Genomic DNA, 26,175 nt, shown 5'->3' with positions numbered 1-26,175 from the left:
TTTCTCTCTGCTTGGCACTAATAAGGGCACACCTCGAATACTGTGTCCAGTTCTGGGCTCCTCAATTTGGGAAGGATGTTAAGCTGCTGAAGCATGTCCAGAGAAGTGCAACTAGATGATGAAAGGTCTGGAACACAAGTCCTGTGAGAAGCAGCTGAGGGAGCTGGGGTTGTTCATGAAAGCAGGCTCAGGCTTATTATTCTCTACAACTGCCTGAAAGGAGGCTGTAGCCAGCTAAGGTTTGGTCTCTTCTCCCAGGCAACCAGTGACAGTACAAGAGGACACAGTCTTAAGCTGCACCAGGGGAGGTTTAGGCTGGACATTATGAAGTTTTTCACAGAAAGGATGATTGGGCATTGTAATGGACTGCCCAGAGAGGTGTGGAGTCACCATCTCTGGAGGTGTTGAAGGAAACACTGGATGTTGCACTCAGTGTCACAGTCTAGTCGACAAGGCGGTGTTTTGGTCATAGGTTGGACTTGATGATCTCAAAGGTCATTTCCAACCTAATTGATTCAGTGAATCTGTGAATACTCATTGGGGTAGTGCAAGAGTAGAGCAAAAGTGAACATGTGGCTACTTGTCTTCCTCCAGACCCTAGATGTAACTCCTGTACAAAGGCCAACTATCTCATCACTATGCAGGATTTCAGGATTTCTTATTTTGCAAGGGGAAAAAAAAGTGCATTTTCTCCTTTTTTTCTCCTTTTTCTCTTTGCCTAGGGGCAAATCCTACTTCTGAGGCCAAGATTACTCCTTCTGCATTGCACTTGTATTTTGGCAGCACAGGGCAGTACAAGAGACTTTGGCGGTATGTATCTGTACAGACCAGCGTACCAGTAATGGCTAAGAATTACCAGCCCAATGACCAGCGGCTAGTGAGCTTTTTTCCTTCTGCAGAGTACTGAGTGACCAAAAATAGAATACTCCATTTAATTAGCCCCCCCCCTCCAAAAAAAAGATGACTCACAATCAAAGTCTTGATTCATATCTTGTATGAAGTCAGGTATCCCCTGCTGCCTTGATATCCTTTACTGCTAGGCAGCATTTTCAGGAGAGAGTTGATTTAATCACAGCCACAGATCCATCAACTTTATGGACTTCTGACATCATCCCTCACTGTGTTGCTAGGTGAAGTCACAACTGAGCATGTGTTGCTCATGTTATCATGGTTATTGTCTATTCAGCTATTGTATATAGTCTTATGTTTGTAGTGCTACAGATGGAAGGGCTTCCTTATGGCAACATAAAAGGGAGCAATCAAGTCTTTAAAATTATGACCGGATTAGTATCCATATTAAAAATGTAACATTGTATATTGGTGCATATGATGTGTTTTGTTTACATCAGATGTATGAATTAAGATACCTTTCCTTTAAGGAACAGTTAACACCAGCTGTAAGGTCTCACTAAGAAGTAAACTGTCTCAGGATCTGGAATCCATTTGTTACTATAAGAAATCAGACAGTAATTTAAATATGTTTCTAAGTAGAAGTCTCTAATTCCAGCTAATGTCAACTGGATAAATAATTATTATATTTTTAAACTTTCTTTTGTAGCTATCTTTTCTTGCATATAGGCAGTAGTCCTTAGGATTCTGATGAGCTCTTAGCTTCCAAGATATCTTAGGCAAAGAAAACAATCCTTACAAGTTAAGAATTGTCTAAATTTGTACTGTAATAAGAACATTGTTATGAGTTTAAAGTGTTCTGCCTGGCATGTGATACATCCTTGTTTTGAAGTTTTAAGAGAAAACGTGACACATTCAATTTTAACCTTGGTTAAAAAGTCGTAATTTCCTGATTTGTCATGATGAAGTACTAGGAATCAAAAGAATCACTTGTTTTCTTAATGGTATGGAGATATAATTTGGGGTTTGTTTTTAAAAACTGAATCACTGTTTTCAGATATTATTCCTAAGAAATATGTTTTCAGTTATATCTCCCCCCACCTTTTCCTCTCAGACTAGCGATACAACCTATTTAAGCAAGGCATATTATTGTTTTTATAAAGACTTCTTTCAAATATGGTTTTTTCCAAGTCTCCATTTTTTGTTGGAATATGTAGAATAACAGGCCACTTATTTTATGCTCAGTTAATCCTGAATGTGCATCTAATAGATTGTGGGCTTCATTCACTCTCACTTTGATTCGTTCTTTGGAAAGCCCAAATCACTGGTGTTGTTCATAAAGACCTTTAAGGTCCAATAAAAAATTATATTTCTTTAATTCCTCAATGAATTATTTTATTCCATGTGTATATATAGTACCAGCTGGACAATAATTCATGACTATATATTTCAGATAAACCACACTTTGAATATAATGCAACAGGCCATTTACGTTTTTACAGAATGATCCCAAATCTGTTTGGACAGACTAGAGGATTAATGAGAATAATGGTGGTGAATTATTCATCAGGCAGTATTCATTAATTTAGCTGATTGTTCTATATTTTCCAGAAAAAAACTATTTTTGATTTTTTTATACAATTGTTTTCTGGGTGTAGCCTTCATCAAATTTATCTCTTGAAGTAGAAATTTATGCTTTGGTTAGTATTTTACCTCCAGCTTCAGATATCCCCCCCCTACTCTGCTGCTGCTAGAGCTAGCTTTGACCTCTCTTCCCTCTAAGAATGGCTGAACAAACTCCCTTTGCACCATATCACTATTCAAATGCCATAGCAATGATTTATTCAGATATCTAACTATGACAAATAAAAATCTTTCTTGGTTTTGTTAAAATGTTTGTAACAATGCATGCAACTTCTTCATAATTAACATGTTAACTCCTAAAATCCACTCACAGATAAACAGAGAACAGCAAGAAATCCTTTACTCTGTCTATCATATTTTCCTAGATGCTTCTGTCTAAAAGGAACAGGGCTGGCTATATTTTATATTATTTTGTCAATAACAGGCTTTTAAAAGTTGGTATTTTTTCTGACTACCTTTCTCTAACCATATTTCTATTCTCTTTTGATAAACTGGGGTAGGAAATATGTTTTATGTCTGGATACAGTCGATCTCAAGGCAAGCACACAAGTATGGTTATATTTTCATATGTTCATCATTAGCATCTTATACACATTAACTGAATGATCTCTGGCTGGAAATCATTGTTTTAGTAGAAATAAAATAGTCTACAGGTACAACCAAATTCCTTTAGAACTTGCATTTTCTGAATTAGCATTCTATAAACTTTCTATCCATACTATAAAAAACATATGTATCAAATGTGTAATCTCTGAAGCACAGCATCCTGTCCGTGATGGTAGCCAGCACCAGATGTCTTACATAAAGGTGCAAAACCCCCCTACAGTAGGCAGATGTTGGATTATTTCTCTATTAAGGAGGTCTCATCCTAAACCCTGATACTTAAGAGATTGTCTGAAGTCCAAAAGCATGAAATTTTATCTTCATTCCAGAACTCCTCTTTAGTGTCTCACTAAGTTTTACTCTTTGAGAGTGTTTGTCGTGGAGCAGTGGCAGGAATTGAGTTATGTGGGCTCCAGATGTAGGTTCAGTATTGTTTCCCATGCTGGAGTAACATGCAAGAGCAAAATCTGCTCAGAGCAACTGGAATATTAAACTGCTTAGCTGTTAGTCTTTGGTAAACATAAAAGAGTAAATCATAGCTAGAAAATGACATTTCTTAACATCTTAGAAATTAAAGTGATTTTCACTGAGACAACAGAAGACATGTTCCTGACTCCAGGCTATACCACTGCTAAACTCCAAATTCTTGCTACAAGACATGGAGATCTCTGTCCTTTTAGAAACAGTTGGACATACTTTTGTAACAGAAAAGTTTTGGCAACTTAAATAGAGTGGTCACTACATCAGGTCCAGATGTAACATGGGTAAACACCACTGTGTTTACAATGGGAACACAGGGTCATTGTCTCATGAATGTATGTGGTGACAAGACTATGGGAAGGATCAGGAAATGGATGCTAATGAGGCTGAAGAGCCAAAGTCTCTCTGGGACCAATTGTGAAAGTAAGTTAAAGCTCCCCTTCCTGGCTGTCAAGCACTGGAGCAGTCCTACTGCCTCTGTGGCTGCAATGCTGTCTCTCCCGTCTGCACTGGGTCTTCTGGCACCCCATGGTGACCTGTTCTCCTTTGCTCGTACATCTCAACAGACCCACTAAAAGAGAATTATAAAAACTCATTCATACTACCTCCAATCTCAGTTAGCACTCTCCCTGAGCTCAGAATAACAAATCTGACATATAATTTATAATTGAGGCATTGTGTCAAATGATGTTCCTTAGCATGACACAGAACACTTCAAAAATTTTAACTGAAGTTCTGCATAAGCAGAAAGGGAACAAAAAATTTACCAATAAAAACCTCAAACAACCAAACCAAAAAAAATCACAAAACAAAGCCCAAACCAAAAAAAAACCCAAACACGGTAGTTTTAAGTCCAAAAGTCTGTTTACCTGTTGACCTCATGGAAAACCATAGATCTTAAAGAATCTTTCTGCACTAGGACCCATGAAATGTAAAGGTCAAAGAAAAGTCAGAACGGTACCACTAATGTATTACTACAGAACTTAATGAAACATTCTATACTATTTTTTTGATTCCTTATCACTCAAATTCCTGGCTATACAGTGACGCACTGTCAATATTTGGTTTGGCATTTAGGATTCTCTCCTAGTAAATGTCAAGTGTAGGTCCAATACTCAGAAGGCTTCTCAAACTCAACCAGGAACTTTCTAGCTATTCCTCTGTGTTTGATGTTTCCTACTGGCCAAAATTCAGAGCCTACCCGTTCAACATATGCAGATGTTGCTCTGCTTAGAAAAAACGGAAGTTTCCTTCATCACACTGGAAAAGCAAGTCTGTAGCCAAACTAGAGCAAACACTTCCTGAGGGTGATGTGGACACCTAGATCCCTCCACTTACTCTGGAAAAAATTCAGCTTAGGCAGCTAAAATCTCTCTAAAGGCTTATAAATGCTGCACTGCCTAATTTAAGTGCCTTAAATAGCAGGTTTGACTAATGCTGTCCATGTCTATTTTTTTCCTCTGCGGGAAGTCTCATGCAGATTGGATCTGTTTGTTGTGAGTTAACCCTGGTATGCAGTTCAGCCCTACACTCACTTCCCCATAGTGAGATGGGGCAAAGAAACAAAAGCACAAGGGTGACAAAACTTGTGAGTTGAGATAAAGACAGTTTAATAGGGAAAGCCAAGCTGTGCATTCAACCAAGGCAAAATAAGGAATTGACTCAGCACTTCCCTTTGGCAGGCAGGTGTTCTGCCATTTTCAGCAAAGCAAAGCATCACATACAACTTAGGAAGACAAATGCCATAACCCTGTTTCCTCCTTCCTCATCTTTTATTAGTATGTTGATCACTTTGGGGCTGGCTGTCCCAGCTGTGTCCCAAATTCTTGCCCTCCCCCAGTCTACCACTGGGAGAAACAGAGAAGGCTTTGACAATGATCAGGAATAAAATAATAAAACATGGGTGTCTTATCAACACTGCTTACATCACAAATCCAAAACACAGCACCATACTGTGCTGTGATGAAAACAATTAATTCCATCCCAGCCAAAACTAGCACCCTGTTGTACTAGGACCACACTAACAGTTCTAAAAGTCATTATTTGCAATCAAAAACATAAGAAAATTATGCATTTTCCTAAAAAAATTCTAGTTCTTATGTTGTCAAGTAATTGTGATGCTTAGGGACATGTTTTAGCGATAGACTTGGCAGTACTGGGTTAATGGCTGAATTCAATGATTCTAAAAGTCTTTCCAAACCTAAGCAATTTTATGATTCTCAGATAATTCTATGAGCTGACACATAAACCTTAAAAATCCCAGATGTAGTATGTGAAACAAATCTCTTCTCATCCTTATATACAAACATCTGCTTTGGAGGTGAATTGTGTTTTTAATTGGGGAAAGAAATAATTAAGGCTAGCATGGAATGGTTCTTACTGCAAATAGCATTCTTATGAAAAAGAACACTGTTCTGTTTCACAGAATTTTGCTTAAGCAACACTGTGAGTCCTAAACATAACAAAAGTAAAACTATTCTGCTTCACAATATGACATTAGCATTTTAATTTAAAGATATTGTAGGTTTTTTCTGTCCAGATGGAATTTACAGATAAGTTTTTGTTAGAAATGCTGTGAATTCAAGCATGTGCTTTTTGTTGCAAATGCAACAGGAAGTAGTGCACATCAGTTTTTATGTGACTAAATCTTGTATTAGTGATGAAGATAGCAAAACAAGATGTAAAAAACTTGTCTTTTTCCAAATTTTTTCACTTTTTTTTTTTTTACTTTATAGTGCTGTTGCTACCATTCTGCTAAAAAGGAAATCTCTGAATGTCAATACCATTCCAGTAATTCTGATGTCAATCCTTCTTCTAGAGTTACAGTATTCATTTGCCTGGTTCAGTCTTTACTGTTGAAGCCAAAAAACACAATTCTTTGTCCTACTTATGCATACTACCAAGGAGAATTTTAGATCGTAGGACTCAGCTGAAAACTTCAATCTGACTCTGAAGTTAAATACGAACAGAAATGGAGAAAAAAATGATGCACACATCTACTTGATGATCTCAGATTACTTTACATTATGGCACATGTGATATTTGTTTTTATTCTACATTATACACTACTCTAATTTATTTTTCATTATTTACTGGTATTTTGTCCAAAAGTTTTTGTTGTGTTGATAATTTAAAAACTGCTTTCAGTTACTGTGGATATACATTTTAATTGCACATTGTTTTGACAAAATTATATGAAGTAAATTGAAAAACATGAAACTGCCATATTAAACATGAGGAAACTACCTTGTCAAGCACATCCTTTATGTGCAAACACAAACTTTGCTTTGTCTCTTAAATAATAACTCTGCTTTTTTTACTGTTTAGTTGCCAAATTAATCAAGTTTATACTGCACCAGAAAATTTCTCCATTGTTGGACTTTTTTTTTCTAAGTTGAATAATGTTGGTGACAGAAGAAATAGAAAAATTCTAGTGTCAGACTTTAAACTGTTGCTATTGCTCTGTAAAAATTTAATGACAGATGTATAGCAATATGGACATACTGCAGGTAATTTTAAAAGTACATTATATGGCAAATGTCTCAAAAAACCCCTCAAACACTTATTTCTGGTATGTGTACAAAATATGTTTTGTGTGTTAACTTAGTAATTAGAAGAATAAAATTAAAAAAGAACATGTAAATTTAGCTTTTGGGTTCATAGCACATACATACACTTGTGCTTTATTAGATAATGCCTAATTCATTTTCACTTGCTGGACAAGTTTGAATTGGAGAAATTGCATACGGTTTGTAGAAGATGGCTTATTTGATACTAAAATATATATTTAAAATAAATCAGAATATTTTTTCCCTAAGAAAACAGAAAAGGTTCAGGTCTTTAACCCTTTTTTCCTGTTTGGAAAGCACTACTCTCAGAATGTAGCAGAGGTACAATTTTCAGGTGGTTATTTTGTTCTGTTCTGACTAAACTCTGATAATTGCTCTCTATTTGAGAAGAGAAGCAATGGATATAGCATAAAAGCTGTCACAGCATTTCTTTATACAATAAACACTTCCTACGAGTAATTTATAGTTTCTCTTTATCCTATATGATGTAAAAGGGTTACTTTTTTGAAGAACAAGAAAACTGGCTTCAGTAACAATCAGTACTATTTTGTTGTTTCTTAATAATATAAAGAGAGGAAGGACACCAGAGGTTACTGCATATTGCACCTTATAATCCCTATAAGAAATCATGTCAGTATTTATTGGCAGAGGAGGCTGGGTGGAGATGCAGATACTAAGTACATTGATGTGAAAAAAAGAGATGTAAACAAAGTCTATATAACAGTAGGAAAAACACTTGCTCTGAAAAGGAAATATTTTCTTAAATATTATAATAGCACCTTGAAAATCCATTCAGGAATTGGCTCATAGCTTCTCCTGATACTGTCGAGTGGTAGGTCAGGTCACTGAGACAAAGAAATTCCAGTCTAAATGATGGAGTCAGACAAGGAACACATTAGGTTCAGCAGCATTTCTGTCAGTTATGGAAATATCTCAAATGGAAAAGGTTAGCCATAAATAATCACTTTCTGCTGCAATTCTCTGCTGTCCTTGATATGCCTCATCACAATTTTATGTAGCTATGTAGTGCTGGTTCTTTGGAGACCACCCAAAGACCCAAAGGGCTGCCGAGTACCATTCTTGCCAGTGTAAAAGTCAGCACACTTGAAAAATGAAAAATAACACAGCTTATGACACATCCCCTTTTTAATGACTCTGTGTATGGGTGTACAACTATGAAAGCAGGTCTAAACTCACAGAATTTCCTTCTTTTCCTATTTGATGCTGCATAGTAGCGTGAGAATAAAGTTAAAATGTGCCCCTTTTTGTGTTCGCTTGTTTTACACTGTGCTCTAATTGTCATACACCCTGCCATCTGACCAAATTAGTGAAAGAATAGAAAAGAACAGGCTCCAACATCTGGCAAGACATGAACTTGGACTTTCTTCTTGATTGTGTCTGTTTCAAATGCCAGGTGTCTATCACCTGGGATATAGTTTTACTTTGGCAAAGCAAATCTATTACTAACTCTCTGAAGAATGCTGTCTCCGAATGATGCTGCAGCTAATGGAATACTGATTTAATGCCACAACTGTAAAGGATTTTTTTTTAACATTGTGTTACACTTCCCATCAATTTAGATCAACTAGACCAACCATATGTGAGAAGTTATCTACATTTTTCTCCAATAAAACTGAAATGATGAAAGCTTTGCTTTCCCTGAGGTATGATCCAGTATTGGTAGCCCCATTGGTTTTTTTTTTTTTAGCCCTCATCTTTGTCAGGGCTGGAGCATATTATTTCTGCAATGCTTGCCAGAATTCTATGGCTTGTTGTTTGAGACTCACCATATGTGTCTTTGATCCCTGCCTAGTAGGCACTTTGGCTGCTTGCCAGTTTGGCACTTATGATTATCATCAGTATGAATAGCTCCCTTGCTTCTGATTCTGTCCTTCTTGCTGTCATCAAATCACTCTTTAAACAACTTTCTTATTTTCTTTTAGATGCTTATAAACGATCAACCTATTTTTACCATGCCTTTCTTGGCCAAGGTTCTGTGTCACACTGCAGGAAATCCAACAGCTTTATGTTTCCACTAATGATCTGACTGCCAACTACCTGTGTAACTGCATGGGAACAATAAGGAGTACAGAAACATCTCTTGTGATAGTGTTTGGAGTTACTCTGCATATTACACAAATATGCCTGTTCTCACCATCTGGTTGGCTTGGTGGCATGACTTCTATGAGAGATTATTTATTTTAGTGAAAAGCATTATTTTAATAAACGTTTTAAAACCTTTGACCAGAACACAGTGTGAGACAATGACAATGATAAATTCGGAGGAGTATCAGAATGATAAACAGTTTTAAGAGACAGATGGAAAGCCAAAAGCCAGTTGTGCACAATTTCTACTCATTATCCTGATACAGCACTAAACACATCTGAGCCCTTCCATGTGTTCTAGTAAACTGAAGTTGCTCCAAAATGCTGTTGTTGAACAAAAGATGTGCAGAAATAAAATAAGGAGCAGCACAGGGCACATAAAAGTCCAGACCACAAGAGGCCCACTTGCTCTTACAGAAAGATCTGCCAGCCCCTTATCCATTGTTCTTTACATGACCCTGCAAACCCTTCAATTTGTAAAGAAATATACTGGTACTATCACAGGACCAGGGTATCTGCCTTCATGCTAACTCATAAAGTGGGGTGGAGTAAATTTTGTAGCCTGTGCAAGCAGAGTATCAAGATGATTCTGTGTGCCTAAAACACAATCCTCTTGGAGCTTCTTTCTCTCTGTGCTGTCCAATATGACTCACGTTCAGCAACAACAATCCATTTCAGCTCTGAGGGTTTTAACACACAGGGCCCCCTTCAGTAGAAAAAGTTATCACACCCTTCTCCCAAGAAACATGCATGTTTCAGATGAATGTGTTTTATTTATATGTCTCTTGTTTTTGAAACAACTCCTTGCATTTAGAAGGACCAGTTGAAAAATTCAGTGCAAAATTGGCAAGGGTGAAAAACAAATTCTGATTGCAGGGAAAATGAGAGGTGGAACAGAAAAGAAACAATGAAAAACTGTTACATGAGAACGCAGTTTAGGATTACTTTAAATGTCTATGTTATATTTTCCTTCTCTGCCCAACAACACCAGGATTGCAGATAAAGATGTTCTTTTTCAGCATATGTGGTGGCACTCTGAGTCTTGAAAAATGTTTGTGACAGTAAACATTTACACTGGATGTAGGCTGGAAGAGCACACCAAGGTTTTAGGCCCTACAAAAACAAAACACTAACAGACATAAAAACAATACCATTAGAAGGGATTTAATGTGGAGAAAATAGCAGTTTGACATATAAGCTACCTGCAAAGCATTACAACGCAGCTAATTTCAGAGGTATTTGTAAGAAAGATGATTAAAGACCATATGAAATTTGACTTTGGAACTGGAGTAACTAGAGAACAGGGGAGGTAGGTAGGTAGGAGAGGTACAATTTATTCACATACTCTTAACTTTCTTGTGATTGCAGTTTTTATCCTTTTTCAGTTGTCTATGAAATGTAAAGAAAAGTGAAAATGAAATTATTAATTTTAATTAACTATTTAATTTTATTATAATAAAGAAATTATCTTAACAAAGTCTTTCCCTTCACATATACCACATCATTGATAAACTTTCTCTCACTGAGACACAAAAAACAAAGGCATGATTTTTTTGCCAGCTTCTCTATATTTTATCCCTAACTATAGAGGTTACAAGACCAAAGCAAGTACCTAGAGCAAGCATTTAATGGAAGCTTAGTGGAATTTTGAACTGTGAAAATAAAATAATGTTGAATTCACAAATATTTTACTGGAAAAAGGCAGAAAAGATACTAACTGCATCAGATGGTAGTCAGTAAAAAAACCTCCTGGCACTTTTCAGTGGCCAGATTTGAAATTGCAAAGATGAACACCAGTAATATTTTTAATTTTTTACATTGTATTTTAAATATCTTATTTCTGAAAAGCCATGATTATCCTTGAAAAACAAAAGCTTCCCAGCCAATCAATTAGCATCCAGTTTTGATTTACAATGGCTGTGGAAATACAAGTTTTAGATGTACAGCACAAGAAAGATGAAATGCAAACCTGCAAAATATGGGGCTTTGAGAGCATCATGTCTATCTGTGAAAAACTGAAACAGAGACTTGGTGGTAAACGTGATAATCTTTTGCAGAAAATGATCGATGGTTAATGATATTTAACCAAATATCCCTGATACCCCAGAAAAGGAATGATCCAGAAACAATTTGTGCTTGAGAGGAGTTTGGAGAGTTGGCAGACACAATGAAAGGGAACAGACAAAATATAACTTGCTGCTGTGGAGAGAGCTGTTGAAACCTGAACAGTACTCTATTTGCTATGCTCTAAGTTTTTGCTACCTAAACGGAAAGTAGAAATGCCAGGGTGAGCACGAAGCCTCGTGTCACCTGGACGCTTATCTTGTATCGTTTGCCCAGCTCCGGGATGCCGAACAGGACACGTAGGCTTGGTCTGGAAGCAGCCCTGTCCCTTCTCCCTGCTCCTCTCTTTCCCCCCTGCTGCCCAAAGCCTCGCCAGGTCAAGCTGGGCCCGGTGTCCCGGGGGCGTGCGGTGCGCCAGGGGGGACGTGGAGCAGGACGGCTGGCGGTCCCCACGCTCTGCCCTCCCGGCTCTCCTCAGGGGCTTCTCCCGCACGCACACCCCGCGACCGCAGCCTGCTGCGGCTCCCGCCGAGCCCGCAGCGAGCGCGGCCACCCACGGCCGCGGTTCCTCAGCCGGGACGGCGACAGGGGCAGGAGGCGAGGACAGGCAGAAGGCCTTGGGGCAGGAGGCGAGAGGAGCACGCGAGGAGAGCCAAGAAGCGAGCCCCGGGGCCGGCGGGCGTGAGGCGGCGGCCGCCGCAGCCGCGCGGGAGGGGACGCGGCGGCGCTCGCGCTCCGCCAATCGCGGAGCTGCTCGCGCGCGGGCCGGGAGGCTGCACCCACCCTGCGGCGGCCTCTGCCGGGCGAGCCATGGGCACGGTGCCGTCCGCGCTGAAGCACTGCCTCAGCTACCAGCACCTCCTCAAGGAGCAGCTGTGGATCGCGGAGCCGCCCGCGGCCGCGCACCCCGCGCAGGTACCGCCCGGCGCGGGTCAAGGGATGGGACGGGGCCGGCCCCACGGAGCGCGGCCGCCACCAGGGGGAGGACGGGGCGCCGCCGCCCCCTCGCCGCCCCCTCGCCGCCCCCTCGCCGCCCCCTCGCCGCCCCCTCTCGTCCCCTCTCGTCCCCTCTCGTCCCCTCTCGTCCCCTCTCGTCCCCTCTCGTCCCCTCTCGTCCCCTCTCGTCCCCTCTCGTCCCCCGTTCCGCTGCTGCCCGGCAGCGCCCGGCAGCGGGGGAGGGGAGGAGAAAGAGGGGGAGCCCCTTATCCCACGCCCCGCGCCGCTGGGCTGTGCCTGGGCAGTGTTTCGGCACACGGCCGGTGTTACACGGTGTTCCAGGCAGTGCGAACGCAGGTGGGTGTTCACACACAGACAGTGGAGAGGAGGTGGCAAACCACCCAGCAGTGGTCCTCGCCACGCGTGATCGTACACTGTGTGAAAATCATAAAATGGCAGAGTGACACGCGTTTGGGCGGGGCACGGCGCCGCCCTTGCTCCACGCAGCTGGTATTGCTCAGGCGAATTTGCTGTCCAGGGAGGAGTCCCTGCAGCCGCAGGGGTGCGGGGGCAGAGCCGGAGCGCTGTCACGGAGGGCTGCTCACCCTCGAGCTGTGAGCTGTGAGCTGTGAGCAGGTGAGGACAGCGGCTGCAGGGACACATGAGGCGCCCAGGCAGGCTGCCAGGTCAACACCGTAGGCCATGACTGTCCTAAACATGGCTTTGTAGAGGAAGAAGTGAAGGAAAGTTTACCCGCATATCCTCATTGAATAGTTATTCACTCCAGCTTCAGCAATCAGTGCTTCAAACATTTAAAAACATAAGCGAAGCCTAGAACAAAATCGTTTAAACTATATTTAAATAAATTTATATATATTTTTTGAGCACCTCTTGTTTGTTGCATCTTCTGTTTTCAGATAGGCGGTGGGATCATCTTCCATTTTTCTCCACTCTTAGAAAGTGAAATTTAATTGCTAGGTAACAATGTGTCTTCAGAGGTAGAGATGATGAAAAATGTTCTGAGTGGCAACATTTTAATTTTGCTTCAGGTAGTCTGAGCCTCATATCTCAAAAAATGCATATATTGAATACCCAAAGCAATGTTGTGAGCATAGGGCTTTGTATAGGTAAGCCCCATACAGCTTCCAGCTATCATATTTCCCTGGGAATAGTGTCTATCCAGTAGCATTAAATTTTGGGGAAAAAATAAACTTTTTTAAAGTGGAAAAATATTTTTTTATGGTAAAGAAATAAAATAGAATTAATGGACCATTATATATTAGGGCTGAAGCAAAGCACTATAATTCCATTCATGTGCCCTTGCTACATTTTGGTGCATCATTTCCTCTCAGATCCGAACATTTTTTAAAAGTTTCCTTCAAAATACCTTGATATGCTACTTGATTGTCAGTCTCTCTCTCTCCCCCCCTATCAGATGAAGCATTTGAAAAGGCTTTTGCAACAGTGTGGATTAGCAGTCAAAAACTATCATTAACATCTTCTTAGAAAATAGATTTAAAAAAAAAAGGTTTTCTTTATTGTAATGGATCATTTTACTTAATTTTTGCAGTGCTCTTCTTTCATTTTCACCACCATTTTTCTTCCTCTGAGGATACAGAAAGATGTCTTCATCAGTAAACAGCAAACATGAGAATTAACAGCAAACATCCTCCCTGTGCACATAGTGTGGGTGTGAGCTGCACAGCACACTAATTAAATCCAGAGTTGGTCATTGTTTGTTTTAACATTTGCTTCTGCATTACCTTGCTGTGATTTTACATGAATCTGTTCAAATTTCCATTTTTCTCACGTGGATTCTTAAACAACCCACAAAGGTTTTCCTGATGTAGGAGTGCATTCCATACCAATCCTTTTCAAGAAAAAAAGTGTTTCTTGTTACTTGATCTAGAAACTATACTGGCTCAAATAATGGTTGTAAAAAGGTTTGTTGGTCCTTTTTTTTTTTTATGACCAGTGTATGCAAGATAGTTATGGCAGCAGCACTATAATGACATTTATGAGGAAATAAGAAATAAAATAGGAAAGGGAGTTTAGGTGCAAGAGCAGTTTCCCAGAAATAATGCTTTCATGGCTGATAAAAATAAAGAGTTTATTTACTTGCTGGAAATATTTTCAGGAGTTCCTCAGGATTTTTCTTTAACTTCCAAGTAAAATGTAAATGTTGCTGCCAGGGCTCTTGTAAAAATAAAAACATTCTATTTTGTCTAAAAACCCCAAATATATAAAAATTTAGTTATATACTGTGCTGACTAATTTGTAGTCATGTCCAGGTTTAACCACTTGAAGCTGTACTGAAGGTGAAATAATGGGTTCTAAAGTGGGTAGTGGGATGTCTTAGTTTTTGTTTTCCCTTATTTTTTCTGTTTCATTTAGCCAGCTATTTATGTGGTATTTTTAGAACAATATTTGACTTTAAAACTTGCTTGAGTAGTAAAGTTATTAAAAAGGAGAGATGAAAAATAATAGTTAATTTGGCTAGGTGACTAAACAGACAGTAAAGAGAATTTTCTACTACCTATTTGTAGAAGTTACTAATACCTATTTCAGTCTTATTTAGACTAGTCTGTATTATGTCAGAAAATTACTGAACACCTGACTAGTCCATGAGACACCACATTCCTGTTTCAGTGTGTTCATCTTTCTCCATTTTCTTAATTTCTTAAGCGTTTGCTTCAGAATGCTTCTGTAATGATTCACACAAGGAAAACAGTTTAGCTTCAGTTGCTTAGCATTGCCCCAATGTATATGTTTTTTATTAACAGGCCTGATTAACTGAATATTAAAGGTCGAATTTATTTTTACTATATAAGAGCTACAGTCATACAAGAATTTGTTAAAGACATGAATTTATATCAGAACTGTAAAATGTGTTTGCATCTATGGAGAAAAAAGGTGGCTGTAGATATTGCAATATTGGGGATATTTCTGCAGCAATCAATGTCATTACTGATGGTGACTCACAGGATTTGACCAGAGTGTGTAATGTAATGTACTTTATGGTCTGTTTTGTGAAATGCTCAGGCTGAGCAGCAGGGAAGGTGTTTTTCTGCTGCTGGTGTCCTCTGGTTTAGCAGGAACCTTCTTGCTGGAGAAGAGATGGTCTGAGAGTAACTGACATTAGTCTCATCTTACAGACTTAATGTTCTGTTTTCATGTAGGCTAGAATGGAATTTTCATGCACTAGGAATATGCTGAGGACACAGCATGGAAGAGCTGAATGGCTAAAGAAGTGTAAAAGACTGGGATGAAATTCAAGGATACAGAATAATTAGGTGCTTTGAGACCTATAAGCCAAACTAGAAACTTTGACTTTATTGTCAGAAGAGATTGAAGAAGAGCTTTAGAATCCTCACAAATCAAAGGATGACTATGAGCTGCCAATATAGCTGTTAAAAAAAAATCAAGTTAGGTCCTCAAATAGAGTAGATCAAGTATTTCCAGTCGAACAGGGAGATGTTGATGCCATTGCAAAGGAACAGTTATCTGTTAAATTTTGGCTAGTCATGTTCAAGAAATTGAATTCTAGCTAAGGGATAAGTTAGGTTTTGCGCCACTGGAATGATTGGGAAAAAGGAGGTGAAATGTAAAATGACTTGGGCTTGTTTGGTATCAAGTGTTAAGACATGGAGGATGTGCAGGGTGGGAAGAGCTGCTTAAAATAAAGGATAACATTGCAACCCACAAATCCAAACTTATATTGAGTCCATATAATAAATATAAAGTAGAAATTTAAAAGGCAATTGTCCATTGCTGGAATTCTTTAGGAGCTTTGTAATTACAGTAATGAGGATATGATTTAGGTTTCCTAAAAGGATTATATGATGTGGTTTCGATAGCAGTGAAAATTATTTGGTTTTTAAGATCTTTTAAAGATTATATATAAAGAATAGAGGACTAGAAATTTAAATGTTATGAAATAGAGACAATTCCATGTCCAATTTTTAAAATTATATTGCATGGCTTACAGTACTTTGTTAAGGTCACATTGTCAACTTTAGTATGAGTATTCATCTGCCACTTTAACCTGGAGAATCCTACTCTGCAAGAGGGTAGTGGTTAAACGTAGCTAAATTATGAGCATCTTTTTCTTAAACCCTTGCATTTATGTACTACTACTTAGGTGTACTAATGGGTATAGTAAAATAAGAATATATTAGGAGTCATATGGGTTGATGAGGGCTGCCTACACCAACAACAAATAAAGCAAAAATAAGACAAAAATAGGACTCTAGTCTCTTATTCTGCTGGATGTAGCTGTGCCTCTCAGGAGTGTAATCTAAGCAATTCTAATGTGTGCTATGTTATGTTGTATGATTTCTGTCACAGAAAGGCTGTCATATGGAATACAATATTCAGAATCATTATCCAGAATTGTTCAGGATATTACCATTGGAAAGTTCTATAACTGGAGAGGTTATTTAGCAGCTAGCAGAAATGCTAGGTGCTAAATATGTAAAATAATGAGCAAAATCTTGGGTCCTCTAATTTAGACAGGTAACTTCTGTTTCAGAGCCTTGACTGCAATGATTTATATGTTATATGCCTAAATATCCAGACTGAAAATACACAGACTAAGACTCCCTCATCTCCTCACTGCATGACTCTCTTGGATCAAGAGATGCACACAAGTGTCTTACTTTTGGAGTTTTAATTTGCTAGTTTAGATTTTGTAACAGATTGTCATGTTTTAAGCATGTGCTAGAAACCTCTCATTTATTTTTAAAGTAACTCAAGAATAACAAAACCCACAGTCCATGTGACAATTATGTATGTCTTACTCACTTATGTTTGATTCTTGATTCAAATTACAGCATGAAAAATGAGGCATATGGTATTATGCAGCCTGGGAGGAGACAGCAGATCTCTTTTATTTGAGTCTTTTAGGTACACCTCAGAGGAGCTGATTTGAGACATACTGTATTTCATGTTCTTTTTATCTCCATTTAATTATGTATTCCAGTAATAAATTAACATTTTCAGGCTCTCATCAAAGAACTATTTAGGCTATTTTCATTTTTTAATTTAATTTATCTAGTTAAGAAGTACTAAAAGAATTGCTGATAACAATATTGAAAATTTATTAATATAATATGACAATTACCATACATTATTGTTTGCACCCTTGTTTTTTTGGTTTTTTTTTTTTTTTGTTTGTTTGTTTTTTTGTTTTTCATTTTTTTGTTGTTATCTGATGAAATTTGCATATAAGTAGAGAAAAAACAAGGTAGATTTCCTGGACTATGTTGAAGTTTTTGTTTCTTAACTCTTCCAAAGGATGGCATTATTTAAAGATAATTAATTAAATCTTTATAGAAAAAGTATGTTAATTTCATTGGACAAAGATATTTTTTTCTCCTCTTTCCTTTGCCCGCTGCTCTTCCCTTATTCTGTGTTTTCATTCTGATCTTATGTTGTCTTTCATATAACCTAAGACCAAATAATGATCACTAAGATACTACAAAATTCCTGGTTTCCAGTCCTACATTCTTCCAGCCCTTCTGTATTATTCTACATGCAGAGGCCCTGTCAATACGGAACCCAGTAAATGGATTTTTTTCCTCAGTGAATACAAGAATGTCCCAAGAATGGGACTTTTGTTTTCTGCTTTGCTGCAGATTCCAAGGAACATTTATTTTCTTAGTGTTCATAAGATGTAAAGCGTACAAAGTTATTATAAAAATAAAATAAATAGAAGAATAAAGTAGAAGAGATATATCAATATATATTAAGTTTGTATCAACATGCTGTTTTTCCTTGTTGAATTTTGAAATTATGAATGACATATGATACATACTGACACTGAAGGTAAATAAAATGCCCTCACACTGAATTTAACTGGAGTAGGAAGAGTGCAATGCTGAGGTCTTTGTAAAATGTCCTTTGAAGTCAAGATCCAGTCACTAGGCTCATGCCAACTTTTTCAGTCAGGTATTTTATATGCTGAATAACATCTCCAGAATGTGTAAGAGAGACAGTTGGAAAAGGCTGAGCAGCTGGTTTGTTAGGGGTGCTAAACAGCATGTTAGAAGTTAAGAAGCTGGTAATAAGGTGTCGGTCAAGCCTACAGCAGTCATTGACATTCAGTTCTTATATACCATTGGCCTGTAAATACTGGACAGATAACAGGAGCTTTTTAGTTGATAAATAGCTCTGCTATACTGGGATTATTAAGGGAGTTTAAAATTTTATAATAAAGGTGGAAATACTGTAAAGTATTTGCTTTGTAAATTTAGGAACTAAAAAGTGCACAGGAAGTTTTTACTCAGACCCCATATCTGTTTTTCGGTGAGATCCCATTTTTGACTTTACTCACCTCCATCTCCTTCAAAGCCTAAATATGGGCACAATGATGTTCATTTCCTTGCATGCCAGCTCAAGGAGGAGGATTGATTTAAGACACCCCATCATGTCAAATCATCATTTTAAAATTCATGCATCTTGAGATAATTCTTTTCTCATTGCTTTACCTGAGAGTGAAAATAAGTGAATTGCCAAAGATCAATCACATCCAAATTTAATTCCTACTAAAATAAATGAAAGTATCTTTTAATAAGGATCTTATTTACAATTTGTGGATCTTCTGTATTTATGTTTTGGTAAGGAAATCTCACCTTAGAAGAATACTGTACCAGCTGGTTAGACATAGCAGCTATCGTAAAGCAAAATATTTACTGTTCCTAATTAATCAAATTTTCAGGTTTTGAACTGTCTGATGTGGTTACTAATAAATAGTAGTAACTGTTGTCACTGGAGTGGCTTGTATGTCACCTTAGGGTTTTTTTCATTTAGAAGGAATGCTGAATACCTAGAATGCTTAAGGGTGGAATGCTGGGTACATAGGATGAAGTTATACCTATTTTCTACTATTTTTTGGTATTTCTGAGGAAAAAGGTATCTTCAACTCTTGCAGCACCTGGGTTGAAAGATTCACATGTTTATGGAAGTGTGTTTGAATTTCAGTTTGTATGTGAATATCATGCAGTAAGACACTGGTGCCCTGTAGGTACAGTCCAGAGATAAACCTGAGTTCTTGTCATCCATACTGCTTTGCCTACATAAACTTTTGAGGTGTTTAAAAAAGTGATGATTCTCTGAAATTTTAGGAACTGAAGGCTATTGAGAATCTTTCATGTGTAAGTATGAAAGAAGGTATCTTTAAAGAAACTGTGGAGGGCTTCAGAAAAGTAGTTATTTTGTACTTCAGGCTATGTTGAATTCACTTCTATTGTTTAGCTCTCTCGTTCATTTAACAAAGGCATAATCTCTCATATAACAAAGGTATAATATTTTTCTGTATCATCCTTCTTTTCCCAAATGTATATTTAAAAAGATAGATGAAGTATGAAAGAGATGATGTTGTGTGGTATTGTGAACTTGCTGGGCAAAATGTGCTGCCTTAAAAGTTTGCCGGTGCTCATGATAATGCAAAATGAGGACCTTGACATACATGTCATATACTATGCACTCAGTAAGGCTCATCAATTAATAGAACCTCAGAAAATGCTAAAACAGAAAAAAATATAATTTTAAGAATGGGAATAAAAATCAGTCAGAAATTTGTAGGAAAAGGTTCTATCTAATCCATCATCTTCTGTCTCTTAGGAAAACTCATCAGGATATTGAAATTCTGAGAGATGTTGCTTTATTGCTTGATCTGAAATTTTTGAGATAAGAGCATGATCAAAATCAGACTTTCATACTGTGCTAAATACCTGTAAAAAAATTCAGCATCTTTGGTTTTCAGTAAAAGGGAAATATTTTATTACTGCTGTGTTAACATATGTTTCTATAACCCTTTTGAGGGTAGAAGTGCCAAAACGATGCACGTGTTTTAAAATTAAGCAGTGCAATAGAAATGAAGGATTTTTTCTGTTTTGTAATATGTTGATAGGGTCATAACGTGCAATGAATAATAAAAATTTATTACATGAAGAGATTATTAATCAGATACATATTTTATTATCTGTTCTTTTAATCAATCACTTCAGAGATACCAGAAAACTGCTAAATGCATGGTCTATATTTCAAAAAAATACTTCCAGGGACAGTTCTAAGGGTTGCCTTTCAAACTTGAGTTTATTACAGTTTATTACAGCTTTTCTTTTCTACCTTTTACTGGTTTAGGCATCATATCAATGGTGAAGATTTTGATTAACATTTGGGACAAAATTCTAATGTTGCAAAAGATGCTGCAGGTGATCAGAAGGAAATTGTGCTTACTGTTGGAGTGTTGTTGTAGCTGATACTATTTTTAGATAATTCCCTGGTTAAATGGAGATTTGTTTTACAGTTTAGTGTAAATGAATGAAAATTACTCCAACTGCGGCATTACACATGAATTTATTTGGATTAAATATTCTTATGAGAGTCATTCTCAGCAGCTCTCGTGACAGAAGCACAGATTTATTACATGCAAAAACTGCTAAAAGGTGCACTGGTGAAAAAACTGTGCTGTGTAGACATTTCTTCTTTGTTTGAGTGGGGTTTTTTTGTCCGCAGATGTTAGCTGTTTTGTGTGGGAATAAAGGTGTTAGTTTATGAGTTTCTTGGAAAAACACATTTAAAGGCTTTGAATGGATGAGATGTGTGGACTGAAGCGCCAGAGGACATTGCCGGAATGTTAGGTGAAACCCATAGGGAAATAATTCAACAGCAGCATCTGGAAAGGAACTGTATGTGGCTTCAGGGCTTACTTTTAATGCAAGTAGTTAAGATGAGATTAAATATAGGTGTTAGTATGTGAGAAATGGAGGAACAAGGTAAGTGATAAAGGTATATCATGTGGAACACTGGGATTAGGGAAGAGATTTAACAAAATCTGCCGCTGATCACAGCTGAATTTTTAAAACCCTGGAAACATAATTTGAATTGAATTACATACTAGCTTCATAGAAAGTAAAGCAGCATACATGAATACTCTACTGGGGAATGAGAAGACAGAGTATAGGCCAATTCATTGGCCTTGGCACATCACTTTTGCTGGAATGGGATGAATGAAGATGATGGAAAATTAAGCTGCTAAGTCAGTTTGCTGTTGGCTATGCAGAGAGGAATCAACTGGTGATTGAGAATTTTCTCTTGTCTCCATGCCATTTTTTGATATTCATGACTTGATTCAGTTTCCTAAGCACTAGATATGAGATGCCCTAAGGTAGCTGAGATGGCTTATAGGGTTGGCAGGTATCGAACAGGATTTACAGGAGACCTGTGCTCTCTGGCACAATGGCTAGAGGTCAAGTCAGATGCATCCCAAATGCACAAGGGTGCCTGTAATTAGCAATCTGACTTGTGCCCCTACTGTTAGCTGAGTGGTTGAATATACTTTTGGCCATTGCTGACTGTGCTGAGAAGAGGCTTAATTCAGTTGGCCATTCTTCATTGATGACACCATTTAATATCCTCCTTTATCTCCAGCTTCCAAAAAGCCACAGGTCCTATGTCCTGCATGCTGTGTTTAGGGAACCTTAAGACAGTTTATGCTAATATTTATGTTGGCTGTACAGGGATACCTAGGACACCTGTAGACATAACTTGTAGATACTTAAGTTCATGTGTTTTAAAGTCCAGTTGAGTCCTATCATTAAGAACGTTTCAGGACATTTTGAACTTAAAAAGTGGTATGGCTGCATTGCCGTTTAGTCCATGTAGCATTATCTTTTGTCAGTGTTCGGAAAAATCCTTCAGTTAAGATTATGTGTCACAGTAAAATGAAAGTACAGCAAATAGTAGTACTATTATATATCTTTTTTTTGTCCTTCGTTAACACTAGTCTTATTACCTGTTTTACAATAACATACATTTCTTTCTCATCACTTTATTATTCAGAATATGGAGGCTTAAAAAAACCCCAAACTTCCTGAAAGTCTAGAAGGGAAAGCAATAAAAAATGAGGAAGTACCATTATTCATTTTGTCGTGACAACCCTTAATCTTCTCAAACTGTCTGAAGTGATATGTTACCAATTTGAGTTTGTCTTTGTCATAGTTCCTCCAGTACCATTATATTTTCTTCCACTTGTTCCATTTCACTGTTTTCAGGTTTGCATGATTAGAATGTGCTAAAATTACTATTACATTACTATTTACTGTAATAAATTAGAAATTTAACCAGTTCAGAAGATGCTGTGACATATCCTTATTACATGAGTGTATTTTAGTAAGCTTATAGAATGTGATAATTTATTTTAAATGTTTATTTTAAAACTAGCACCTTATATCTATACATTTTTTAAAATTTCATATAAGGAAAATTTTTGATGCCTTTAACTATTTTCAGCTAAATAGGAAGAAAATTATATTCTTTAAATATGCTCACATTTGACTAATTTCATTGTGAAAGTGGAAGATTTTTATAGCATCAAGAATGGTGTAGTGTTCAAGTTATAATTTCCTTACCATTATTGGGAAATTATTATGGTAACACTTTACAGATTTTTTTTTCTAAAGAGCTTTATAAATTTCAAATTCTCCTGCAGGATGAGTTGCCAGTAGTGATGAAATAAATAGCCATTAAAATACTGTAATTTTAATTAGTATCTTTTGGAAAAAGAGCTATGGAGAACATAGTGGTGGGCCACCTGTAGTTGAACTCATGATTTACTTGATCTTTTAGGCCCAGCATTTGGACACAGAAGATGATTTTGATTGCAATAGTAATGAAGAATAGTTGATTTACTTTCAGCTTTTAATTTTAATTCTTAAAGAACTATGCATAACTCACTTTTATTGACAATGAGTTGTTTAGAGAGACTTACCTGATAGGGTGGATGGGTTGAATTGTCAGTATATTCATTTTCCCCGTCACTGATATCCCAAAGTATTTTAAAGAGACAATTACTTGCACATGTTGGATTTGTAATGATGATCATGCCTCTGCTTTTTCAATGTGTGTGGAAAAACACCACTCTTTCTGCCTTCTTGAATTCTGTCTTTAGTCTTGCCTGTAAAACACTGTATACACCATAATACTATTACCATAAATAATAGTAGAGGAAAGTGTGGGAGGTTTTGGCTCCAGTGTCATCAGTGTGCTGTTGATCTCTGTTCTCTGTATCATTTTAATCCAGCCCAGATGGCAGAGTATAATTGCTTTTCCAGGCTTTGACCAAGATAGGGATATGGATGAAAGTGAGTTGGCTGTAAATCAGCTTGGTTAATGGAGAAATGCTGTTTGTTAGCCAAGGGAAGCATTTAGGGAAATAGAAAAAGGTAATGTATACACCATGTCCTGAAAATACATTTTTAATTTTTGCTGAAGTGAGTGGCTGTGTTGGTCTCCTGTTAATAATAGAGATATCTAGTACCATTTATTATTGATTTCCTTGTAACACAAGTCTTACTGTGGTTGTGTATGCCCCTGCTACCACCTGACGCTACTAATTGATTCCTTGATCATTATTTTTCAAGTTACCAAAAATTGTCTGTGACTCCAGCACATCTATGTGCTTTTTTAGGTTGCAGAACTGTTTGCTGTAATTTGGGTATTCAGATCTTCAGATTTGGGTATACAAACGTACTCTACATTTGTTGAAAACAGCAACAAATGGTTTTTAGAAGGTATCAAGTTGTCAGTGATAATTCAGAAAGTTCAATCTCATCCAGGAGACTGTTATTTGACAAATGTAGCCTGTCGTTTTTGTTGTCAGGTTATGAATGAATTTTTGTAAAATATAGACATGAATATTAGAGATGGTATTTCTTTGTTTTCAAAGGTAGTGTACAATTTTGGGCTTGTTTTTATCTTTCTGTTCATCCTGTTATGCTACTTCATTTCTTTTTAAGAGCATCCAACATCATAGCAGAGCATTGGACATAGTTTCCAGTTACTCTTAGAACTAGTGGCTGCTTCTGTTAGACACTCAGTCTCCAGTTCCTGAGATTCCTTTCTTTGAAGAGCTTTCAGAACAGCAGTTTTGTTAACCTGCCATAGGCTTGTGGGATTTTCTGACCCACTGGAGCTTGTGTTTGGTAAATTTTAAGCCATGACTATCGGAGATGTCTGTGTGACTTTATACTGACAAGTTGCCCTTGGCCACATTGTTAGAATGTAGCATGGACTCTCATGATTTTGATGATCACAATTTAAAATATGTATATAATTCAATGTATATAATTCAATGTATATAATTCACATTTTTTCCCTTTGCTTAATAAAGGGGAAAACTTCTGGGGGTCTGTAACTATCTTCACATCAAAATTGCTTCATAGATATTTTCCAGTATATTTTCACTGGCTTTGTTTCTATTGAGTTATGAAAATAACAATGAAATGTCTAAATTCATAATAAATCTTAAATGTTAATAATTATGTGCTTATATTTCCTCTTATTTATTTATATTATTTCAAATACTACTAGTAATTGTATTTTATGTAAAACTTACGTATTTCTTCATAAATGTGTATATTAATAGATTTTGCTCCTGACTATTATATGAAGTGGGAAATACTGTTTTATTGATTCTCTATTCATCATAGCCTGTACTGTATCCCTGAGATAACACCACCAGTTAAGCTGTGTGCTATCATTTCACCATATCTATGCTTTGTTGAGTTTTGGAGTTTGAAAGCAATACATGAAAAGTTAGAAAGAAAGGATTTAATCAGGAGTAAAGCTAAAGAATATGGTCTAACAAATCATGGCTTTATATCTTGCTACTCAGAAAAGCACTTGCCTGGTGTAGTAGTTCCATGTAACTTGTCAGTTTTGGCACTCTTTTATTTTGTGTTGTCTTCAAATAATCTAGAGATCCAGAAGAAAACCTAGTTTATGAAGAAACTGAGAAGGTCATAAAGAAATACAGAATAATATTGTTGCAAGATCACTATGGTAACCCATGTAATTAGTTTGACTAAGAGTAGTAGTTTCAGAATGCATTCCAAACCCGGGACATGGTAAAAAACAGTGAGGACTCTTTAAGCTTGTTTACTACTTCTGAACTATGCACTTCCTCATGGAAGGCAAAAATGGGTAATAACCTAAGAAGGAGCATGAGTTTAGTCTTTTATGTGATATGAAAAGTATGACAGAAAACAGCTTTCACCCTCTCATACATTTTAAAATGTATTATTGTTATATTTTATTCTTATGCTTTTTAAAAAATGAAAGTAGACGCCTCCAAACAGTATTCAAATGTATGACTGCCCTTTCAATTAAATCAAACAGTTCCAGGCTTTCAGTTTATGTGTTCATATTTCAAGCTGAGTTTACTTCAGTTGGTCATATGAGGTAAATTGTGTACTGAGGGCAGCTGCAGGTTCTGGTTTCCCATCCGTTAAGTACATCCACTGTAAGCAAAATAGTAAACTACAAATCATAGAAAGTAATCTGCAGGTGTTTCACCAAAGTATGTGACAGTTGATCTCTTCTGATCTAATATAAAGAAAAATAGTCTGGAAAGTGAGGAATTCCTCCTTTCCCCTCTCTCAGACTCCTGCAGACAGAGATTATATTGATTTATTAACTCTGTAGCTCTTTAGAAAATGTGCTATTTTGTGTTTGTCTGAAAGAAGTGTTCATTCTTATAGAAAGGAGTTCCTTACTTGTTATGCTACATCTCACTGCATTTTGCTTAGACCAGGGAAGTGCTATGAAATTGGTTTGCAAACTTTGTACCTGTGTGGTAATTGTCTGTGTTATAGGTGATTTACCACAATTACATATTATACTTAAGTTTTCTCTTTTATAAACATGGTTCTGTTTGTCTATCAGACAGAGCTCTTTTACTATTGGATTTCAGTGTATTTTTTCATGTCAAACCCTTGTTCATTGCTTGAATAAAACATTATTATTTGGGATTACTGTCATAACATCTGATAGCTGTATCCTCCAGTGTATAAGGAGATAAATCAGAGAGAGCTAATAGACAAAACACTAATGTTCAATGTATTTTATGAGTGCTGCTACT

The 26,175-nt window shown here is 37.2% G+C and overlaps 1 protein-coding gene across 2 annotated transcripts in view; it reads left to right on the top strand.

The window, feature by feature from the left end:
- The first annotated feature begins 720 nt into the window (after positions 1–720).
- The window catches only part of HMGCLL1 (3-hydroxymethyl-3-methylglutaryl-CoA lyase L1), an 86,624-nt gene continuing 61,169 nt past the window's right edge, over positions 721–26,175 (top strand). The window contains exon 1 of one of the 2 annotated variants that reach the window (XM_058836596.1): positions 721–810. Coding sequence is in view for 1 of the 2 variants with exons in the window: in XM_058836595.1 (XP_058692578.1) it covers positions 12,126–12,230 (105 nt within the window). In the remaining variant the exon portion in view is untranslated. Of the gene's footprint in view, positions 811–12,087; positions 12,231–26,175 lie in introns of those variants that run through there. The other variant, XM_058836595.1, reaches the window with a different exon arrangement.

Source organism: Poecile atricapillus, chromosome 3 (genome assembly GCF_030490865.1).
Source record: "Poecile atricapillus isolate bPoeAtr1 chromosome 3, bPoeAtr1.hap1, whole genome shotgun sequence".
NCBI classification, from domain to species: domain Eukaryota; kingdom Metazoa; phylum Chordata; class Aves; order Passeriformes; family Paridae; genus Poecile; species Poecile atricapillus.
Note: the sequence above shows the minus strand (reverse complement) of the source record. Positions and strands in the feature narration are given on the sequence as shown.